At 40.6% G+C, this 24835-nt stretch overlaps 1 protein-coding gene across 2 annotated transcripts in view; it reads left to right on the top strand.

Moving 5' to 3' along the window:
- Nucleotides 1-1491: 1491 nt before the first annotated feature.
- Nucleotides 1492-24835, top strand: part of anos1a (anosmin 1a) — a 31591-nt gene continuing 8247 nt past the window's right edge. For both annotated transcript variants that reach the window (XM_019273141.2, XM_019273140.2), the window contains exons 1-7: nucleotides 1492-1882; nucleotides 5141-5188; nucleotides 16168-16233; nucleotides 16741-16963; nucleotides 18894-19078; nucleotides 20579-20708; nucleotides 21303-21508. In XM_019273141.2, the coding sequence (XP_019128686.2) occupies nucleotides 1685-1882; nucleotides 5141-5188; nucleotides 16168-16233; nucleotides 16741-16963; nucleotides 18894-19078; nucleotides 20579-20708; nucleotides 21303-21508 (1056 nt within the window). In that variant the 5' untranslated portion in view covers nucleotides 1492-1684. The remainder of the gene's footprint in view (nucleotides 1883-5140; nucleotides 5189-16167; nucleotides 16234-16740; nucleotides 16964-18893; nucleotides 19079-20578; nucleotides 20709-21302; nucleotides 21509-24835) is intronic.

Raw genomic sequence — 24835 nt, 5'->3', positions numbered from 1 at the left:
TCCTTTCGGTGTACCAAAGTGCTTTACAGTAGATAATAAATAACGAGAACAATAGGTAAAAAACAAACAAAATAAAAACAATAAAAACAATGAAATGCAACAAAATCGAATAAGAAATGATAAAAGTGTCATCATACTACTGGGTGTTAAAAGCCATCCTAAATAAGTGGGTTTTTAGATATATTTGGACGGGGGGTGGTATTCAGTTGGTTGTAATTCGCAGCCTCATTGCCGGATGCCACTAAATTCTGCACACTGGACTTTTAATAGAACGAGGTTTGCCCTTGTATGACAGCATCACACATTGTGTGTGTTTGTGTTTGTATGGGCCCAGCTGTTCATTGTTGACCTCAGAGCACAGTGTGTGCTACAAAGCAGTCTAAATCGAAAGTAGCTTTTTCCTAACAGTCTTCCTTATGGACGCTGACCAAAACCACTGTACAGCATCAAGTGGAAGGGGTCAAAGGTCATCAGAAAAATCAGAGAAGATATTCACATCGGGGCTGGGATAATATTATTATGAAACGAGCCCATATCTAATTTGGTATGTATTGTGGTTCTTAACTATTGTGATTCAATATCATGATTTATTGTGATTTTTGTTAACACTATGAGAAAAGTTGAATCATTCACATTCACAAATGATGCATATCCCATGTCAGTCAAACTCTCTCTAAACTGCATATATAAGTGTTAAATAAAACAGTTAGTGAGTAAACTGCTACATTTTGCTATTCCAGGTCAGAATAAATCCATTTGCTTTCAACCACACAGACAGGTGAGGGTAGCAAGTGGAGCCTTTTTTCCTAAAATGTGTTGACAGCCATTAAAGTGATGTCAGCCAAATGTGAAGACATGTCTGGATCTTTGTAAAGGTCCAGTGGGTCACATTTGGTCTCTCTCTCTCTCTATATATATATATTGTTACTTTAGAATGAGCCTTTTGTATCTACCGATGGATGTTGAACCGCCATGCTTCTATAGGAGGAGGAGAAGAGAAGGTGAGGCTCCAACATGAAACTGACGATAACCACTGAGAGTTATTTGGCTGACTCGTAAGCAAAGATGCAAAAACTGTTGCAAAGTTCCAGTGATGCTGTTCATCATCTGTGAGGTGTCTGATGAGATGATTGGCCTGCATGTCATCATTCAGTGATGGGTGAGTGCTGGCCTTAAAGATCTTAAGTGTGCAACTAAAGAAATACAATATTCATAAATTCATAATTAGACCAATTAGGACAGGGCATAGCGTGATGGTGAACACATGTCCTGTTTATTATCTGTTTCTAAAATATTATAACATGATCTATCTATCTATCTATCTATCTATCTATCTATCTATCTATCTAACAGTTTTATTATAGCCTGAATCTAACACTTTATGACACTGAGCATATATTCTTGTCACTCATCGCTCTCCTTTATCATTTGTTCTTGTTCTTGTCTTGTCTTGTGGAGTTTGGATCCCATCATCAGGGTCTGCAGCTCTGGCTGTGGACTCAGTGAACTGACAGCTCCGCCGGAGCCTCTCAGCATCCTGACCCTAACTGTGTACGCCTCGATCCTCTAGCTCCTCCCTTGGCTATATAATTCGAGTTAAAGTGGACTTCCATCAGATTTACTCCCCCACCGCATCCTCCTTGTTGTTCCGCAGCCTCACTCACTCCTGGACTCGAGGAAGAAGATGCTGGCCACGAGCAGCGGTGTCATGACGAGCCTGTCCCTGTGGATTATTTTCCTCTTCAGCTGCAGCATCTGTGCCAGGAAGCAGCACGATGACACTAATGATGATGAGTCCTGGTCGGAGAGTGTTTCCAGGGCGAGGTGTGCGTCGCGGTGCCTCAGTCTGCACAGCGTGGCTGCGCTCTCCACCCCGCTGCAGGTAAGCGCACGGTTTGAAGTGATGAACGTCACTCTGCAAAAACTGATAGTCTTAATATAAGAAATAAATACTTGGTTTGAGCAGATATGGACTAAAATGAAGTGAAATAATCTGCCAGTGCAGTAAGATAATCACACTTGGTAAGATTTCTTAAAACAAGAAAAAATAAGCAAGTGAGAAATATCTTAAAATAAGTACTGTATGCAAGCCAAATAATCTTAAAACTATGTTTTCAATTCTTATTTCACTTTTTGTTTCTTACTCAAATTGAGTGAAAAAAAAAACCTAAATCAAGAGCAACTTAACAAGATGATTCTTCTTAATTCAAGAGTTATGCAGAATAGCTGGATTCATCACAGTGTTTACAATCATTATAACATAATGTTTGCAAAATGAAACATAAAAAAAAAGTACCTCTGAAACACTCAGAGGCTATAACCTTATTATCTTTGATAACATTTTAAATATGAGACGGAACATGGTAGTCAAGGGAAAAAAATACTTTCCGTGAACAAAAATAGTGTTTATGCTGTGAAATGTATTCTACTCTAAGCTATAAAGTAATAACAATGATCTGAACTACAAGTTTATGAATACAAAGAAGATTCAGAGCGTCTTGATTACAAACCACGTGACTGTTTCAGCTTTTTGGCAGCAAATACAGTTTGCCATTCTTTTGTATGTAAAACATAAACACACAGATGTGCAGTTATGATGGAGAAATACTTTTAATATTCAATATGCTGTCTTAAGTAATGGATATAATTGAAATACATTGTGTCAGCCTTTAAAATATTCACCATGTGTAACTTTTAATCGTAGAAATTTGTTTGCTGACACACACTGACATGTTCATGTATCCACTTATTAGAACTTTTTTAATAAGGTTTGTTATCCTGATTATATCATAGATCCCTCCTCTGTCAGTGAGCATCTCTATACACACACATACGCACATAATGCAGTGGGACATCATTCCTGCACTCTCACTTAGACCGATGAGAACTTCCCAGAATGACGGCCCCCAGACATCAGACTAAATCATGAGTGCCTCTGTGGTGCTGTCATGATAATCTTTTGCTTTTATCTCCAGCAGACCAAGAACAGACAACTGTTGTAGCTGTAGCTACTCCAAGTCCTTAAAAACTGCGCCTCAGATTTGTAATATCGGATGCATCGCTCTCCGTTTTTCGGTCTAACAGTACCAACCATTGTCAAGAGTCAGACATTAGTCACTGTGCGGCATTGATCTCAGATCATTGGCTGCTGAAGTGTGAAACACACTCACATTGACTCCATGGACATGGCAGGGATGGGTTGGGGGTGGTCCAGTTCAGACCATGACTGAGATCATCCCACCAATCCTCTGATTTATGGGATAGGGTCATCCTCAGTCATCCCTCCCCCGCTCTATCCTGTCATAGATAATCTGTCCACATGAACAACATGGCTCTGTTGATGCCATGTTTTAATGCTTTGTGATCATTTCTGTGCAATCACCGACTGTATACTGTGAGTTAACGTAACTTTCAGTCGGCTCTCTTCCTGTAGCTATCAGAGGGAATAAGTTTGCTCTGGAATTAATGTCGCCTCTCGGTTCTCTCTAAATGTTTCTCAAGATGTTCATTTCCTAACTCCTAACAGTATTTTAGTGAACAAGTGATTCACTGGGGAGAACCAGTCTGTTGTGTTACCGCTGAGCGGAGTGACACGGACACACTAGTGTGAACACTCTCCTTGATGCATCCATGGGGTGAACGCGTAAACGCTGCCGTCTCCACAAACCCTAGATGAGCGTGACATCCGTAACCACGGTAACCGTACACAACAAAGATGGTGGCTGATGTGTCTAAATTAGAAGATTTTTTTTATTTATAGCTGAAATGAGTTCAAAGTCAACATGTTTCATTCAAATTAAATAAGCCACGGAAGAATAAATTGAATCCAGCGTGGCTGCAAATGTTTCAGACTGACTGACTCTTCGGTTGCAAGTGATCAACAGCTGCTAGGCTTAAAAGCCAGAGCTCACATTTTGGCCTTTGTCATGGTTACAAATCTTCCATCCAGAGAAATGTTTAGTCTCAACCTAAACTGAGGCATTTGCAGATGAATTATCAGTTCTGATCCACTCAAGTTAGACTTGACACAAGACGAATAAATCGCTGTTTTTCTGTCGGCCACCATCGTGACTGGTGTGTCGCTCGCAAAGTTGCATATCAGCGAGTTTTTGCAATCGAGCCACTCGAAAGCAATAACCCTGAGCACATACTGTGTTTTTCATCGGTCAGTTATTATTGGCTGATGATGGCAGGTGTCAGTGAAAAGCCCCTCCCTGAATCAGGGGGGCAGGAATGCATACAGCAATTTGATTGGCCAGGTGTCTAGAGGTGAGAAAGTGGGCGGGGTTTGAGATTTTTTTTTGCATTCAACATTGTTTTTCAGGAAAGATTGTGTGTGTGTGCCTTTATCCTTGTCTGTACTGTTACCACTTTTATTGTACGTGTCCCCTCTTTCTAGAAACATAAGTAATATTTGCACAGACCCAATCCCAAGCATCCATTTAGTGCTGGAGGCTGCCTGCTCAGACACTATACTGTCTGAGCAGCTCCATTGGAGCATGGTATAATGATTGGCTGTGCAGCTCAGTTAGTGTTGAGGAGACCCCTTAGCTCTCCATCAATAACGCTCTATTTATTTATTGAGCTGTCTGTAATCTGTTTGAACCTGACTGTTCATTTCTGATTATGGTTCCTACAAACAGTTTCACAGACTGTAAAATATCTTGATCTTGATATCTTAATATTTGATCGGTCGCTTGTATTGTGTCACAAACAGTGTACTAGTGAGGAATGACCTACGAACTAAGATACACACTGTTACACTGTTGAGGTCACCGACACACTGTGTGTTTATTTAACACCTCATCACAGAGATCAGTGCTGGTTAGACGGCGGGTTGCCTCTGGAGTTACACTGAGAGAATAAAACAAACGGCCTCAGGCTCCCAGCACAGAGCCGTGAAGGACAGCAAGTCCCACATGGAGGAAAAACACTCATTTGTCTTATATAGAGAAATAACAGTGGTGCTGTATAAAGTGTGAACTAGCTCTTTGTGTTCCTTTGACAAACTGTAATTACACTGGCTGATTCTGAACCCATAATTAGAGCACTGAAATGTATTCGTCTGCACTTAACTCAGTTAGGCCGACATATTAATTTATGCTTCTCTCTTTGTCCCCCTTCTCATTCTCCTCTTCAGAATAATGGATCCCTGGGCTGGTGTCATAATCATAAACAGTGTGCAAAGGTAGGTAACAGTTGGTTTGCAAACTTTCTGAAGCCACAGCACCACATTTCCACCTTCAGTCTCGGGAAATGAGCCAAAATACGAGATCGTGTTAAAGTATAGTGCTCTCTAGTGGCTGTAGGAGTTATGAGCCTCATCTGGAAAGAGTGGAGCAAAAGGACAAAGTCAGGTAAAGTTATGATAGGGAGGAAAGATCAGGGTGGGTGGATGAGTTTGTTTCCTGTTTCGTGCCTACAGTCGATGTCTAGATGTGGTTCAGACCGAAGATTCACGATGACACGACTTGAAATTTAACTATATACTAGCAATTCTTCAGTAAATAACAGTCAGATAGGGTGCATTCTAACAGGCAGCTCTTCATGGGTTTTTTGTAGTTGTATATCATTTGTAGCTTTTTAAAATATGAATAAGGACTGATAAGTTTACATAAAGTTTAAAGAAAACTGATTTGACCTATATCAAACAAATTTGGGGGTCAAAAACAACTGATCAACCGTCAACTGATGACGTGATGCTCTCTTTTATTATATTGTTTATTTCCTCTGTTTTCATGTTTGGCAGTGCGCTTCATATAAAGGCGTTAGTTTTTTCAGTAATGGGTAATCTAACGAGTTACTTCATCTGTCGTTGTAACGCCGTTACCGGTACCAACACGCCGTTACTGCGCGTTACTGAACCAACCTACTCGTTTTGAAACTGGCACCTCACTCAACTCGTGGGATACGTAATGACGATTGGCTAAAGCAGAGATTTCATGTTGAGCCAACCAGTAACACCCGGTGGGCGGGTATACACACAAACACACAGCATGTCAGATGAGATGGCGAGTCCCGAGGCTGAGTCTAAGACAGCGTTTTTTCACGGTGGAAGTATAGGCAGTATTTTAACCTCGTCGAGGTAAAAGGTAAAAATGTACATGTTACATGCACACTGTGTCTAAGACCAAAGACTTGTCCACGTCAAATGTAAGCAACTCGAATTTAGTGAAGCATCTCTCGACGGCACACGCGTCTGTTAAGCTAGTGGCCACCGGCATGCCCCACGATGAAGGCAAGCTAGCTAACAAGGAAGGCCACGGTGACGGAGCCACGCAGCAAAGGCTGGATTTTTCTGCTTCAGCTTCTACCCCAAAACTTACTACACAGCAAGAACTCAATAAAATGATAGGGAGATATGTGGTTGAAAACATGCTGCCATTGACAACAGTTGACTCGGACTCCTTTAGAGCCCTTATAGCGAAGTATATGTTGTCTGAAACTGTGAAAGTTTGTTTTAATTTGCAGCATGTCAAGTGTAAAACATGTCATATTGTTTAACTGCTTACATTTGTAAGTAAAGAAAATGCTTGAAGTTCAGTTGTAATTGCGTTGAGGTGCAATAAATTAAAACCTCTGTATGGGTATCTGTTGTTTGCTTTACTCCAAATTACTCCAAATTATTTGGCATTTTTTAACTTAAAAAAGTAACGCATTAGTTACTTTCCTGGGTAGCTAGTTACTTTTATAGTGTAGTAACTCAGTTACTTTTTTGGGTAAGTAACTAGTAACTGTAACTAATTACTTTTTCAAAGTAATGTGCCCAACACTGGTCATATTGTGATATGATATTAAAATGTACAGTAAACTTCATACACGCTCTCACGCACAGATCTGAATGAAAGTGTTTCCTTCAGCTGATCAGTCTAAAGATAGGAGGAGGTCACGTGGGACTGCCGGTGTTTTCCACCGTAATAAATCACTCTACCTCTGTGTGTGTGTGTGCACAGGTATGTGTGTACCTTTATATGTGTGCGTGTTTGTGTGGCGATAAATCACTCCCGGTGCAGACTGGTGACAGTGCGCTCTGTATGTGTGTAAACATGTATGCACTGATGCATGCTGCTGTACCGTAGTGGTTATTAAGCATTTCTCAGCTCCGCCATTTATCACCAAACTTGGCTGTTCATTCTCAGATGTCCTATAGGTCGCGGCAGTTTCCCGGCTAATACATCAACGCTCATGAGAGAGGCAGGCGGTAATAGATGGAGCACATGCTTGGCAAGCTATGATATTTTGTTTGTATCATAAAACTTTCCTGGGTTACTTTCATGAAATTATGCTCAGATCATTTCATTTCATCTGCACTGTGCGACTGCCTAGCCCTGGAGTTTTCTTTTTTTTTTAGATATTTAACAGCCCCCACGAGGAATATTGTCTTCTTGTTGAGCGATGGAGATATTAACTCGCCTTAGCAGCCTCTCACTTTGGTTACCATGTGATCCCACTGACGGGTAATTGTGATGACATGTTAGAGCATTAGACGTCTCCCCGGCTGCATTATTAAGAGCTTCCACAGTGAAATATCAAGCCGCTTTAATGAACGATCACAGGGAGAAAATGTTTTCATTGCAGCGTGAATTAGTTCATGATACCGAGAGCTGCTTTATTCCATCATGTGCAATGTCCATCATCATCAGCAATATAGTAATATCTTATGATGATATTATGCTGTAACCTTAAACATCCATCTCCTCTGATCTTTTTATCAGTGTAGTGATGTGCCTGCTTGTTGGATAACATACACAGATGGAGGAGAATTTACAGCGTATGACTGTTTGTCCTGTGGAGATTAAATGCAACATGTATGTGCTGAGGCACATATATTACCATGGTGATGTTACATAACATTTTTGAGTTGAAATAACTACGTACAATTGCGTAAAATGCATTTAATTCAGTCAACATTTCATTTTTTTGAGTGGATGGGACACATGGTATGTTATGCTATATAGTTTTTGTTTCTTTTTTTAAAATGAAAAAGAAAAAAAAAAGTAGTCCAACAAAGTGACATTCAGATTTTGATCTGCACTCGTTTCATGCGTTGAGCGCAGTGTTATCCTTTAGGGGCTTTTATTTTGGAGAGCCCTCTAAATTCCACTCCTGTTTAATGGTAGTTAATTGTGAAATGAGAGGCTCTTACAGCGTGATGTGCAATCAATGCATTCCTCTTAAAGACTGCCTGCAATTCCCCCGCAGAGCAGTTCTCTTAACTTTTCATTAATGTGCCGGCGCAGACTTTATATGCAGATGTGGTAAAAAGCTGTCAGAGCTGCTCTGCGATGACAGGTGCCGTCTGAAGTATCACACTGAACTCGCAGCTCTTTAATCTCGTCTGCAGCTCCTTGATCAAAGGCTGGGTTTTTTATTTTGCGGAAGCTGTAGCTCGACTACATCAGGGCTGGGTTTGGCTGCGTGTTTTGTTTTGTATTTCGGATGGTAGTTAGTCGGGATTACAGCTGGTCATGCTGTGGTTTGGATTAGCCTAAACTCTCTGCATGGGACAAACTTAGCCTTAACTCTTAACAGTTTTGTTTTTACTTGGATAGTTTTGGACCCCCCTCACCAGACAGAACAACTCACAAACCGATCCAGCATTCACACCCACCTCACTCAATGATTGGCCGGCTGTGCAGAGGTGAAACAGGAGTGCACTATTATTGTCCATTTTCACAACCGAGTGCAACACTTTTCATTCAGATGAACAGCCGTCATCTTGGAGTACCCAAATATACCTGATCGGAGCAGGTGTGTGTTTGGATATGAGCAGCAAAATGTTTTTTTTTACTTTCACTGAGCTCTTATTTTGAAAAGAAATGTCTTCTGTCTCCTGATATTGTGGTTGTGGCAGGTGTGGGTGGAGGCCAGCAGCCTTTGACATGCTGCTGTCACTGTCAGGGTTCGGCTTTGGAAATACCCCTGATGCTTTCTTTCAGACATGAAACTTTGATTAATGTGGCAATCCCAGTATTGATACATCCCCGTCCAGCTCTTAAGCTCAGAGAGGCCTGATGAGAAGCTTGTGGAAGCTTGCTGCTGCGAGACAGCCCATCACTTTGGCTCGTGACCATTTGGCCCCCATGTCGTCCTCGCGGACCCTGGTGGTAATGAGTGCTTGTTAATCGTTCTGTCACTATCTCCTCCAGGCAGACAGCCATTTGCAAGTGCCAGAGTTGATTAGCAACACACTCCCACACAGTCCAGTTCAATTCAGCTCTTTAAAAAGAGCTTAAGATGGGACTACTGTAGCATTGGAGCCATGGAGGGACATCGTGTGCAAGCACTGGTGTCTTGGTTCACAACCTAGACAATTGGCATTGAGCTTGTTGTAACGAACTTCTTTCAGTAGCACTTGGCAGCCATTAGTGGACTTCAATACTCCCTACAGCCTTGTTCTGATGTTTGACTGAGGGCCAGACATCCTTTTCCTCCACCCGTCCTCGCGACTCACATTGTCAAATGAATAAAAGTGCTTGTGAAATAATTTGCTTTGGAGTTCATTCCTTGGGAAAAGCCGAAGTCTTGTCTGTGGATGTTTAAAGGGGCTGGAACACTTTCAAAGACAGTGCGAGTTGTTGAAACAGGAAGCCAGAGACAAACACGGGGCCTGTTTGCTCTCTGAGGGGTTGGTCTGGGCACCGAATCAAACAGTGATGAACACCAAAAGAACAGCATTTTGCACGGTCAGCAGAGAAGTTGTTCGCCCCATTATCTCTGGTTGGTCATGGAGGAGTGGTGCGCACAAAGTGCCAAAACACGCACACACACACACACAGACACACACAGCTTTACACTGCAGCCAAATAAGCGCAGTCACGTCCTGTGACCTGAAAGAACAGCTTGGATCCCAAACCAATTCCATTTGGTGCTAAATTCTGCAACCCCAGACAAAAAATATCTGCGTTGTCTTCTCCACCTAAGGTGCTTTCTCAGATCTCTCAACAATATCACAAAGTTCCCCCTCAGTCAGCTTTATTTGCGGTCTAGTGTAATAGTAACGGAATGCTTGATTTAAGCTCGAAATGGAGCGGAAAACTAACCGACGCTGAGGTGACGCCGGGAACGGCACGAGGGTGGGAACGTCAGTCTGGATTAGTGGGCGAGTTCTCCTGTGGAGACCTGGGTGGGGAGATGGGAGATGGCAGGCCTGGCACAGGGCTATCAGACATGCTTCAGGGGGTCTTCATTACATAGAAGTAAGAGCTGTACTGCACGTGCACTAGTCTTTGGTTCCCCTCCATGCATCACTGTATCTCTGAAACAAAGAATTACACCATGTGACTGTCAGACATTAAAACCCATGATAATAATGATGATCACAATGATGACAGGACATAATCATGCATGTATTTTATTTATTTATTCTTTATTTATCAAAGGATAACCCCTTGAGATGTATAATCTCATTTTCGAGGGGGTCCTTGTTGCCAACAGAGATATACAATGTTTACAGACGATACAAAGACGCAGACACCCATTCACCACAATGCTCCAATAGGCCCCTCCTCCATACATATACATGGACAAAATAAGAATGACACAAAACACAACTGCAGCAATATAAAAGCAAAACTAGGGCTATTTTTATACATATGCACACATGCACACAGAGCACTTATGCATGCCCACCTATAAATAAAATCAAAAACAAGAACAGGATGTTTGGAAGTGAGTAAGTAGAGAGGATTTAAAGTGATGAAAGGAGGTTATAGACCTAATCGTGCAAGGGAGATTATTCCAGTCTGCTGGGGCTTTAGATTTAAATGCATGTCGACCAATTTCTTTGTTAATTCGTGGAGTAAGAAAGAAAAGTTGATCAGTATGCCTTAAATTGTATTGTGAGCTGAGTGGAATCAGATATTGTTTCAAATAGGAAGGAAAATTGAAGTAGTTGCACTTAAAAATGAGTAGTAACCAGTGAACATGCCTCCTGGACTTGGGGGCCAGCCAGTTTAAAGACTGGTACATCTGGCAGTGATGTGTATTATAAGGACACCTCAGTACAAATCTACACAGAGAATTATATAAGACAGAGAGAGGTCGAAGATTTGTTTCTGAGGTGTTCTGATAGATGACATCACCATAGTCAAGTATTGGGAGTATGAGCTGTGTAATAATTCGTTTACGGACTTGTAGGGAAAAGCATTCAATGGATTGATAAAGAGATTTCAGAAGAACATATATTTTCTTGGAAATTGAGTTGATATGAGATTTAAAGGAGAGCCGTGAATCAAGTGGATTCTAATCAGAACATGGGGGTTGAAAGCAAAGTATCATTGCAAGTCCCAAACAAGTTTCCTCTGAGGAAAACTCTCCACAGGATTCTCAAACTGCCATGATGCAGTGAATGTGATCGGCCATGATTGTCACGGTGTAACACGCCCATTCTTTCTGATCCCATCTCCGTGCACCGGGCGAACCTAGGACTCCCCGATGTGCTCGACTTTGATCATCTTGTCTTGGAGTTCACAAAGACAGAGCCCTGTTTATCCAGATAATGTAACTCCACTTTGATTTTCTGTTCGGAGGTCAAAACTGAAGCGCTGTAATAATCCCTCGTGTTTACATAAAGCTTGCAGTACGTGCAGGAGGTCAAAGCACTGGCTTTAAAATAAGTTGGTTTAACCTGGAGGTTTGTTAACAGACCTCAGATTAAGAAGACCGTCTTCGGTGCAAAGGTAGGCTTAGTGTTATCTGATGTAATGTTTTCATTGACAATATCATTGGAAATAATTAGCTGGTTGAGTTCGATTTTGTTGTTCTCACAGCTGCTGCGATGTTTGCCACATAACCTTAATATAACCACAGTGTAACTATGCAAAAACCAAATGGAAAAGATAATCTCAGTGTGCCGTTAAAGAAAGATTCCTTTAAAAATGAGCCTGTTCACCTCGTTGCCACAGAGAAGACCGGTCCATGTCAGATCTTTTAGAAAGTGCCACTCATTGAGCTCAAACAAGACATATTCCAACAGAAATCTTTTTTTATGGCTGATCAGGTGGGTGACCCCCACAGTATTTTCACAAAAGAAGACATCTATCACCGAAACATCACCTGATAAATCACAGGTGCTTCATTAAGTTGCAGGCACCAGCGTGAACAAGCTGAAAAACACTCCCCGATAATCGCGCATGTGTGTGTGTGTGTGACCGCGTGCAGTTATCAGACACAACCGCAGCAGCATCAACATGAAACCAGACGTACAGATACACAGCAGGATGACAGCTGACAAAGCAGCCAAGTAACTATAAACACACACACACACACACCGTACAGGGTAACAGAAACATCTGATTGAAATAAAGTTGCCTACCTGGGTCGAGACCTCTAAATATATTTATTTTGGGTGTTATCATCTCTTACAGGAAAAGATTCAGATATATCATAACAGGTATTTTGTTTAACACTGATAACTGTGTTGATGCTACACGTGTATTATATTTGTGTGTCTTATTTATGTATGGTGAATTACAGTATGACAGCGGCAGAATTGCCTGGAGATGAAAGAAGTATTTAAATCCGTATGCAAAACAATTATTAACACTAACAGGAATGAAAAGTCTAAATATGAGCCAAAGTGCAGGAGCAAGTCCCGACAAACTCCACAGGCAGCAGGAATAATATCCACAGGCTACCGAGGCTGCTGTCTGACTCCGACACGCGCTCGCTTTGGTGTTCTTTGGCAGCCCAGGCTGCACTTCAGCGTGTACGGGAAGCGTGGAAGGCTTGTAGGACTCGACGATCTCTGCAGAGAGTTTATACAACCACAGTACGCCCTGAGGGGGAAACACGTCCGTCAGTCAGCACCTGCACTAATGAAAGCTAAACTTTAGTTTGTAATAGTGGATTTAAAAAAAAAGCTGTGATGACTACGTGTCAGCACTGATTTCAACACAGGCAGCTCTGTTTCAGGGAAAACATGAAGACAGTTCACTCTGGCTCTGATGCCTGTGTCATGTAAGGTGACCAGGACTCCATCTCCGTCAGTTTTATCTGAATATCCTTTTCCTTTCTTACCTGCTGAACAACTTTCCATCCCCTTAGATGGTTACCATGGCAGCAGGAGCCTATTTTCTTCTCTATAAGACAATAAATATGAGAGAACTCCTGAGACGTTTCCTCCGCAGACCTCAGTAAACACAAGTTTGTTGAGAGTCTACACTCGAACTTTCAGACGCGTCCTTGTGATGCTGCTGTACGACGCTCTCCCTCCCTGCTGTTTCTCACTACAGCATGAAATTGCAATCAGTGTACACTCACTCCCCTGGGCTGCCTCTGCTTACTGGTGCAGGATTCAGCTCTATGGTACAGAGGACGATGCTGTTAATTGGTGCATGCTCCAGAAACGGCCTGAGAACGTAGAACTTTAGTGTGCGCTTATATAGTGAGGCGTGGGACAGATCACATCACATCTGTACAACAGCAGCATGTCGTGTTTGTTGGATCAGTTCTTTCAACCCTCTACAGCCCTATATGAATATGATTCAATATCCAAATATATTTCAAGAGATCGTCTTAGACAGAAACCATGCAGGTGGGACGCTTGTACATTAAAAAGTACTGCACTGTAGCTAAGACAGACATATTCTATGATTACATAAGTAAACAAAACTTCAAATATAGGGCTTTAATATTCTCCTCAGTTTTGCCACAGTCTTTAGATGATTTACAGAAAGCACACACTGAACACACATCTAACCACGGGCGTCGCACCCGTGGGGGATGGGGGGGGATGCGACACCCCCACTTTTACAAAAAGACTTTTTCTGAGATTTAAACTATTTACCCGTCCTCGCGGTCCACCAGCATACTGAAACGGAGCGCACGTCAGTTCTCCATAGGCTACATGAAAACCCATTGGTCCAGTTAGATCCATCCGGCCATCCAGCCAATCACAGCCATTTGACCAAACCCACCAGGTCTGCCGCGCGAAAAATAAAAAAATAAAAAAAATTTCAGAGCTCTATCTGCATTTCTTTATTACGAAACAGTCATCTGACCAGTAAGTAATGAGGAATTTTGTCGGTAACTAACAAAACTATGTCTTGCTTTGTGACATTTAAGTCAATATTAACCAAGCCAGGTGGCAAACAAACTTAGCATCGAGTCAAGTTAATGGTAACTGACAGAAGGTTTGCTAATTTGCAGACATCTACTTCTAAGTTTGATGATCAGACCATGTCTAAAAGGAAGAGACAGCAGACCATCGACTCATTTTTCAAGTCAAAGTGTCAAGTAAGTGGAGTTGTAGTGAGAGGAGGGAAATCCAAACTACCATCACCAGTGATAGCAAGTAAGCAAGTAGCAAGTAAATGTTTCTTCCACTTTTTGTTGCCAGGCTGGCAACAGGCCTTCAGCTGTTAGCCATAACTTGCCAAAGTTGATTGAGTGGTCAGAGCATTTTAATTATTTCTAGTTATACATATATATGGTTAATTTTCCCGATAATCAATGCAGATCATTTCGCTCATGTGCCACCCCTAGAACACCCCCACTTTTTAAAGCGCTGTGACGCCCCTGGATCTAACTGAAGTTAAGTCAATAAACTATGTTTTGTGATTAACAGTTTTTATTTTCATTTTCATTATTCAACAATACAAAAACACCAATCCCCCCACCCCCGCGAACACACACCACCAACCATGCTGATCCTTTTCTGGTTACCAACCTCTACCCCTGTGCTCCTTCATGTACAACTTTAACAGCTACCCTAAATACATTGATGAAGACATGATGCAAGATAAACCAAAGCAAAGATAGACAGAGAAAATGATTCGAGGGAAAATCAATACGAGAAATAGATAAAGCAAGCTCTGCCTTAATGCAATATTCTGTTAACAGACAACAAGAATAAGTAACAATCACAAAATAAAATACACACAAAAACAAGAAGAAGCACATCTACATATATATATTTTTTACACAATTAACTGAAAACTTGCGTCTCTCCACTACATTACCCATACCCTTTTAGGGGCCTCTTAAATAAATTAAGTATTTGCCCCATTTTGCTTCATATAGATCCAGTCTACCCAGTTGTTTACATGACATTTTTTCAAATGCTGCCACTCGTGCCAACTCCACAGCCCACTCCTGCTGAGAGGGTACCCCCTCCGTCTTCCATCCCCTGACAAGTATTTGTCTACCGATCATAATACTGGTTTGGACAAAGCTTTTAATATGTTTATCCTGTCCTGTCAGGACTGTATGATCACTCAAGACAAATAATCTAGGGCTAAATGGAATATGCATCTCCGTAATCTCACAAAGGTTGTCATAAATATTGGTCCAAAAGTGTTGGACTTTGTGACATAACCATAACACATGAATTAAAGTACCTTCCTCAGACTTGCATCGCCAGCATTCTGATGTGGATAATAATCCTAATCTAAATAATTTGGAGGGAGTCCAATAAAAACGATGCATAATTTTAAATTGAATAAGGCGTACTCTTGCATCCCTTGAAACTGCTTTAATATTCTTACAAATTCCGTTCCAATAATAAACTAGGTTTTGTCATTATTTCATTTGAATTCTCAGAAAAATATGAAGATCGAATGAGTCAAATATTTCTCTGAATTTATTTGTCATACGCACAATAAGGCGAGCAGCTGTGCAAAGGCAGTCGCATCGACACATAACCATCGATTGATCAGTTTATTAATCAACACAACCATCTCATCACCACAGTTAATAGGAATAGGAATGGACAGATGTCCATAACTCTGTTCAGCATTTATTTATTATCCATTATTCTACTGACTGTTTTTCCGATCTGGTCGTTTCTCCTCTGCTGCTCAGATTCCTGTGTGTGTTCTTGACCTCCATAGCAGCCATAAATGAAGAACTCAGTGTTCTCAAAGCCCTGCCCGTGTCCCACGTGTTGTTAGCTTTAAGCAAATAAAAAGATTTCGCTCAAGGCTCAGAAAAGGTGGTGTTTTTTGTTAAATATAAAAAAAAGATATTGAAATATTTCACCGCAAAGTCCAGCCATGTGTTTTAAACCGAGCCAGAAGAATGTCTAGCAGATATATTATAAGAAAACTCATGAAATACAAATCACTCTTTTATGTTATTAATGTATAATGATTCATCTCTTAATAAATCTAGAAAGATCACCTCATCTGTGTCATTGCTCACACACTCTTTGCTTTTACTTCACAGTGCCTGGAGCCCTGCAGAGATTCCTGGGAGATGAAGAGGAAAAACAATTGCAGAGAGCTGTGTGAGGTACACACACACACACACACACACACACACACACTCTTTCTGTGCACATGGGTCCGTTTTATGATATCAAACAAGTCAAACATGAGCCTGTTTTATTTATGAATTTCATGTCTTTGTCTTGTCAGGTAGCACTGATGTTAAAGGGCTGTGAAATTCCACCAGATTCAAATATTTTTCACATTTGAATGTTTTCAAATTCACGTACACACATTGTTTTATGTCTGAAAACCTGGAATGAGCTCAACTTGACCTTTTAAATATTCCCACCACCAAAAAAATGTCTTTTCTTGAGCTTGACACGTCAATCTGTGTCATCATCCAGTTTAAATGTAAAATTCTTGCTGTTTGCTCAGATATACAATATATCTGTCATACATCTATTATACTACAATCAATCAAATGTTACAGATGATAACCAGATTTTGCATACTTGTATCATTAAAATAAAGCCTTTAAACAATTAAATTCCAGGTAAAACTAAGTTAACTCTCCTTCCAACCCATCTAGCGGGTGTTTCCCAGGAAGCACTGGGAGTGCGTGACCAGCTGCGAGTTCCTTCAGTCTGTGTTGGCGGTGAAGCAGGGCAGCTGTCCGCCTCCAGAGAGAGCCAGCGGCTTCGCGGCGGCCTGCGTGGAGAGCTGTGATCATGACAGAGAGTGCTCCGCTCAGAAGAAATGCTGCTCCAACGGTTGCGGCCACACCTGCCAGGCTCCCAAAGACCTATACAAGGGTACGCCGAGCCACAAGACTGGATCCAACACAAACCCCTTTATTTAGCATGGCAATGATCCAGAGGAACTCAAAGTCAGACTTTATTTATTTCTATAGCCGATTGGTTAAGGTTTGGAAGAAGTTTGGAACTGACTCCAGCAGGTGGAGTCAGGGCAAGTTTGGGTGATGACCAATAATCTCCTTTAAAAGCAAATAGATAAAACAAATGAACCTGAGGAGGACTCGTCACTATAAAGCAAAAATACATCTAAAGAAATACAAAACACCCCCTGATATATTAATATGCATTCCCTCAAATATGCTGTCAACAGCAGATTGAACAGAGACCAGCTGCTTCTTGGTCCAAACAATTAATAAAAGCTTGTTTATACATTAATAATAATAACAATACATTTAATTTATAATGCACTTTACATTTGAATCAAATCTCAAAGTGCTAAAAATCAAATCAAATGCATTAAAAATCAAAGACTGTGCTCCTCTGTTGTATAACTGTAAAGCATCACGTCATGCCAATACACAAAAATACATTTGTATCCAAAATATCACCACGGCTGTGAATATTGCGAGATGTGATTGTTAATGAAACACACTGCAGCTCCAGAAGACTCAGACTGGAGCTCGGGACTGTTGAGCCGCATTTTGTAATAACGGTGCATTTTGTAATAAACGTCCAAAATGTAATAACTTTTTCATTTCATTTTGTAATAAAGCTGCATTTTGTAATAAATTTTGCAGCATTATATAATAAGTTATTACATTTTGACAAGATTATTACACAATGCACTTGCAACTTTTTTATTTTCTAGGAAATGTAATAACATGGTGCATTATGTAATAGCAATTCTAAAGCATAGTTTATTTGTTTGTTAATTGTATTTTATTTTACTTTAAATTCAAAAATTAAATCTTTATTTGTAAAAGCTAGGCCTATTATTAGTATCACTGTATTAGCCTAGTAGCAGTACTTAGCAATTACTATCAGTACACTATTCAAAGGTTGCATTAACAGAGAATATTATGTAAATTGCAGTTTTTTTTGCATTTTGTAATAATCTTGTCAAAATGTAATAACTTATTACATAATGCGGCAAAATTTATTACAAAATGCGTTGGGGCAGTTTATTACAAAATGAAATGAAAAAGTTATTACATTTTGGACGTTTATTACAACATGCACCGTTATTACAAAATGCGGCTCAACAAGGACTCATCTTTATTTGAAATCATCTTCAACAAAACTCAGAACATTAATTATGGTCCAATCCTGAAGTGAAATAATTCATACTTGGTAGAATTAGTACACACAGACCTTCTGTCAACTCACACACTGAAGCTGAAACATTTGAAATATTCATTTGAAGAGATGGTATTATTATTATTGTTATTATCACCGTGACATACTTTCTGTCATAAACTTCTTGTCAACCTAAAAAAAGATGTCACCCAGCCTCCCTCGGGCCCTCGCTCAGATAAATGAGGTAACTCTAGGTGGGAAATCTCTCGCTAACAAACAGTGTGCTGCCGTGCTGCTGAGAGTCTACGTCAGGTGGAGCCTGCCCTACTTAGACCTCCATTGTCGGTGGAAGGATCAAAGCGAGCTGAGGAAAAAACAGATCCTGAGCTTGCGGCAGTATGTTCGGGCCTCACTTTTCACTCGGTGGCTCTGAGAGGAGCTGTAAATCCCTGCAGCCCCGAGGGACAATGAGTGACCTCACCGAGAACTCCACGTCCTCTCTGCTGGGACAGACTGAGAATTACAGTCGAGTGTTGTATCTGGAAGGAGAAGACTAGTTCTAATCACAGTTAGCTGATTCACCAGGATCATATCTACGTTCTATTAAACATCTCTGATCGAATGATCTACTGTGTCTTCCCTCATTTTCTTCTGTCCATGGTGTGGTAACAGGATCATTCTGCTCTCTCAGGTGTCCCTCTGAAGCCCAGGAAGGAGCTGGCCTTTGAAGAACTGTCCTCCGGTCAGCTGGAGGTGCGCTGGTCCTCTCGCTTCAACATCTCAGCCGAGCCTGTTGTCTACATCCTGCAAAGGAGATGGAACTTTGGCATCCAGCCCAGCGAGGACACTGCCACCTCCTGGCAGCTGGTTGCACAGGTATATGTACTGTACTTCCTAAAAATAATGGCCGTGTCAGTCCTGATTTATGACTCCCCATCTTTGACGACTTCTCCTACAGTATCTGTAAAACCCTGCGCGTGGTTCAGAACACTTCTGTTCAAGTTCAAGTTCAAGTTTAAGTTGGCTTTATTGTCAATACTGCAATATGTACAAGACATACAGAGAATTGAAATTACGTTTCTCTCTGTCCAAACAGCACTAAACATGAAATATAAAATACAAGATATAAGTGAAGATGTAAACATATATATAAAATAAAATATGAAATAAAAATTGACGATAAAAAAAAATAATATATATATATAATATATATCTATATATATATATATTATATATATATAATATATTATTATTATATATATATATATATATTATATATATATATAACAAGCTAAAGCATCCGGGAATGAAGAGTCTGGAGATATAAATAGTATGGCCGTATAAGCAGAATTATCAATATAAATATAGTATGGCGTATGTATAAATATAAATAAAGCAGTATGGTAGAATTGTAAATTGACCGAATTCAGTATGAAACGGTCTATGAATGGTATGTAAACAGGTGTACATAGTGCAAATTGCTTTCAAGTATTTTTGAGTCTGTAAAGTGGCTGGTGCCTTTTGGGGGGGGGGGGGTCAGCAGTGTCCAGAGTTTGTGGGGGCAGCGGGCGGAGAAGGGAGTACTGGGAGGGAGTTCAGCATCCTGATGGCCTGGTGCATGAAGCTGTCTCTCAGTCTGCTGGTTCTTGCCCGGAGGCTCCTCATTCTCCTCCCAGAAGGCAGGAGGCTGAAGAAGTGGTGGTTGGGGTGGGTGGCGTCGCCCGCAAAGCACTCAGCATTGCGGGCGTGTAATATAAATCTGAGGCGCACGAGTATTAAAAGTGGCTGCGAACAGCTGTGTGCCTTTTAATTGTTGCTCTCAGGAGGTTTAATGGCATTTAGCTCATAAAGCAATGGCTGTAAATGAGTATTTTGATTGAGGGTAAAGGTAATCTCTGCTGTCTCTGAGTGGATTTCCATCCAACATCAAAGCATTAATGCTCTCTGTAAGTGCCTGCTGCACATTTTAGGAGCTCATTCTCTGCATGCAGTACAAGTGCAGTGTCATCATTTACCTGCATTAATGTCTGTTTTATCAGATGTTAAAATATGTATTTAACCAGGCCTCGATAAAGTCTTGAATGTAGACTTGTTCAGCTGTCATGACAGCGGAGATAGAAACGTACTGTCTGAAAATGAAGATGACTAAAATTTGAATTTATCTGTATCAAAAAGATGAGATTTTATATTTTTCCTGTTGTGGATTGAAAGAATGAAATGAAAGTTTAGACATGACTCAGCTTGTTTATCCTGCAGGCCGTGGCTCCTCACACTTTACATCCACACTCTCAAAAATTTGATGCATACATCATGCTTTCCTCAGCCCTCTGGGTTCACGTCTTGTCTTGCTGACACTCTCCCTCATCCCTTGCACAGACCACAGAGCAGGGAGCGAGGCTCTCTGACATCCGGCCCGGTCGCTGGTACCAGTTCAGAGTGGCAGCAGTCAACACCCACGGGACCAGAGGTTTCACCACGCCCAGCAGACACATCCACTCCAACAGAGGTCAGACTCCTTAGACATCCTTAAAAATAACTGCTGCAAAATTGTGATCGACAAATTTAAGGAAAACAGGACAACCAATCACAGACCGGATGGTATTTTGTCATTAGTCCGGCTACCAGCCACATCTGATCCCACTATAAAGTGCAGACTACAAGCAGCTGCTGTTGACTTCAATCAGTCAGACAGTTAGAATGAATGGTTATCAACATGTCATGAGAATATATCAAGTCTAGCTTTGTATTATCACCCTGAATCATCTGCAGCAACAGTCTGCAGCAATATTTACAATGGAAACATTAAGTTGAAGAAGCTTAGAAGTGTGTTTCCTGACATGTTTACTGCTCTGCCTGCTGTAGTTGGAGTTAGGTTAGGTTATGGTTAGGCATCTAGGTGATAACAAAACTTGTGTTCATGTTTACGAACAGAAAACGCCAGTCGATTCTCATAAAAGTTAAAAGGACAAACTGTAGCCTCCAGTTTTAGAAAGATAAATAAATGATGTGATGTCTAGAGGTGTAAGGTATTGTTGAATTACTAACATATAGCATTTATCTTATATATTCTAACTTTGTAACAACACCCCTTCACCCTCAGACCCCTCCAGTCCTCCAGCTCCCACTGAGCTGAGAGTGGCCAACATGAGCTTTGGCCCCAGCAGGGCAGTGTCTGCCAGGCTCCAGTGGAGCATGCCCGATGACCCGGACGTTCCTGTCCACCACTACAAGGTCAGCTGGAGCTGGACTGCAGTCGGACAGCCCTCTGCTTCATCCCTGACCAAGAGGAGGAAGACAGTCCGAGAGGTGCGGACTGACAGACACTACAGTGCTTGTTACCGCTCGACTTTATCTGATTCTAACAGTGTGTGGCAGGTCCTTTAGACTGCCCTGCATAGGACTAAAAACGAAACTTTACCAGGTCAAGGAGTGCAAGGAAGAGTATTTTCTTCAAACTTTTTAGTTTATATTTTTCTAGCAAGTTAAATGAAATAATGGACCAAATAAAACACTCAGTCCTTTTTATTAAACCCACTGTAAAGATGAAGTTAACGTCGTCTGAATGCACTACTGCTATCTATATTTACAAGACACCAAACTTGAAGTGCTGGTTTTGGAAACGTTCTTGGACCACTTCTAAGACTCCTGGCTGAATCATCAGCACAAATGATAACAAAAAAAAAATAGAAATCTGTCACTCACAGTAGTCAATGGGCAGTAGTCAGTAGTCAGTGTGGATGGGGCGGTCTGTAGCGTAGTGGGTTAAGGCGCCGCCCCGTGTGTGGAGGCTATAGTCCTCGCTGCAGCTGGCCCTGGTTCGAATCCCGCATCGGACGGCCATTTACTGCGTGTCACTCCCCCTCTCTCTGCTCCCTGCTTCTTGTCTATCTTCAGCTGTCCTATCAATAAAGGCATAAAAGGCCCCCAAAAAAATCTTTAACAAACGCCGTGAAACGCTTTGGAAACGTTCTTGGACCACTTCTAAGACTCCTGGCTGAATCATCAGCACAAATGATAACAAAAAAAAATAGAAATCTCTCATTCACAGAAATCAGAGGTACAAGACTGTAAGCAAAAGCTTTGGGAGAGAAGCTAACTACAAGTCCCAGGCTGCAATGCAGTACTAACAGCTTAAAAGTGCCACATTAGAGATAGAGTTAAAGAAGTTTCAGTTTGGATTTTGAAGTTTTATTTGTCTTTTTTAGTAAATGTAGCAACAGCAAAATGCAGCACCAAGCTGTTTTTTCTTGAATGCAACAATTACATTATAGCCTTTGACCTCTGAGGCTTATGGGTCCTGTAGTCCTCAGTGTACTCTAAATAAACTAAACGGAAAGAACAACATAAAATGGGATATTTAAAAAAAATGTAGTCTGAGACTCCAGTGTATCTTTGTTGAGAGATTTTGAGGTCACGAGTGAGACTGAAGAGGGAACGATCTTCATAGGTCGACATAATTCTTCTTGATGCCTGCTGTAGACACACTGTAGCATGTTCTAACCTCTGAGAGATGACCTCTTGTTGAGAACTCAGACTGACACATGGCCTTTGCTGCAAGAAAACTCGAATGCAAGAGGTCAGCGATGATTTCAGACATGAGAATGAGACGTTTTATGAAAAGCTTGACTCTTATTTTCTGTTCAGTCCTCTTTCTTTCTTTTTTCTTTTTTTTAAAACATGTCTTTATTGGTTTTTACGTTATAACATCTTGAACATCCCAAACAACTGGCAGCACAGAAAACAATAGCACAGACCTAAACAATACTGAAAAGGTCAAAGACAAATAAACAATCAAATAAATACAGACATGAAAATATAAACAACAAAAATAAATAAATAAAAATAAATAATAAATAAATGAATAACATAAATAAATAAACCTTACTAATCTGTCAACAAGTTACTGTGCACTGAGTGTTAGGTCACAATGTCCATTCCTAACATCAGATTAGATATATTTTATTCTTCCACTGCTGGAATACAGTTATTTGTTTTCTGGTGAAAACTGAAGATCAACACAGCTCTTATGTCAGTAAATAGCAAGCAACAGCTGGTAGCTGGTTAGCCTTTTTTTGGCTATGGAAACTCCAGAATGTTCTTAGCGTGAGAAATAGTCGAGCTTACTACCCAGTAAAAGGGCAAAGTGTTGTTTTTACACCTCGATGTTTGTATCGTCGGAACAAACAAGATACAACATGTTAATTTGTGAACGTGCTTTTAGGCAGATTTTGTTACTATTGGACAGAGCTGGGCTAGATGTTTTCCCCTGTTTTTACTTTGTGCTAAGCTAACCTGGAGCTCATATTACAGACAGACATGAGAATAGTAAAAAAAAAAAAAATAGAAATCTCTCATTCACAGAATCAGAGGTACAAGACTGTAAAGAAAGCTTTGGGAGAGAAGCTAACTACAAGTCCCAGGCTGCAATGCAGTACTAACAGCTAAAAGTGCCACATTAGATAGAGTTAAAGAAGTTTCAGTTTGGATTTTGGAAGTTTTATTTGTCTTTTTTAGTAAATGTAGCAACAGCAAAATGCAGCACTAAGCAGTTTTTTCTTGAATGCAACAATTACATTATAGCCTTTGACCTCTGAGGCTTATGGGTCCTGTAGTCCTCAGTGTGCTCTAAATAACTAAACGGAGAAAGAACAACATAAAATGGGATATTAAAAAAAAAATGTAGTCTGAGACTCCAGTGTATCTTTGTTGAGAGACTTTGAGTCACGAGTGAGACTGAAGAGGGAACGATCTCTCATAGGTCGACATAATTCTTCTTGATGCCTGCTGTGGACACACTGTAGCATGTTCTAACCTCCGAGAGATGACCTCTTGTTGAGAACTCAGACTGACACATGGCCTTTGCTGCAAGAAAACTCGAATGCAAGAGGTCGTCAGATGTTTCAGACATGAGAATGAGAGTTTTATGAAAAGCTTGACTCTTATTTTCTGTTCAGTCCTCTTTCTTTCTTTTTTTTTTCTTTTTTTTAAAAACATGTCTTTATTGGTTTTTACGTTATAACATCTTGAACATCCCAAACAACTGGCAGCACAGAAAACAATAGCCAGACCTAAACAATCTGAAAAAGGTCAAAACAAATAAACAAATCAATAAAATAAATACAGACATGAAAATATAACAAACAAAATAAATAATAAAAATAATAATAAATAAATGATAACATAAATAAACAAACCCTACCAATCCGCCATCAAGCCACTGTGCACTGAGTGCTAGGCCACAACGACCACTCCCAACATCAGACCAGATACCCTCCCCATTTTATTCTTCCACTGCCTCCTCTATATCTCCGTTCTTCAACAGTTCCAGAAATAACTTCCAAATGTTATAAAATTCTGAAGCCCTCTTTTTAACAATATAGGTCAGTTTCTCAAGAGCCAGACTCGATGTTAAGTTATTTAACCAGTGGTTAAAAGAGGGGCACAACCAACATCTTTTCCAGCACAGAGCAATACAGCGTTTGGCCTGTGTTTAACAGAGGTCAACCATTTTTCTTTCCCTACTGGATAAAGTACAGTCCTGGATACATGCCTAAAATACATAGCTTAGGGCAAAATGGTACAGGGGAAGATGTGTCTGAGAGATATACCTTATCACTGAGCTCCAAAACTTTA

The sequence above is a fragment of the Larimichthys crocea genome, chromosome XIX (genome assembly GCF_000972845.2).
Source record: "Larimichthys crocea isolate SSNF chromosome XIX, L_crocea_2.0, whole genome shotgun sequence".
NCBI classification, from domain to species: domain Eukaryota; kingdom Metazoa; phylum Chordata; class Actinopteri; family Sciaenidae; genus Larimichthys; species Larimichthys crocea.
The sequence above is the reverse complement of the archived record's forward strand: the minus strand, read 5'-3'. Positions and strand labels throughout refer to the sequence as shown.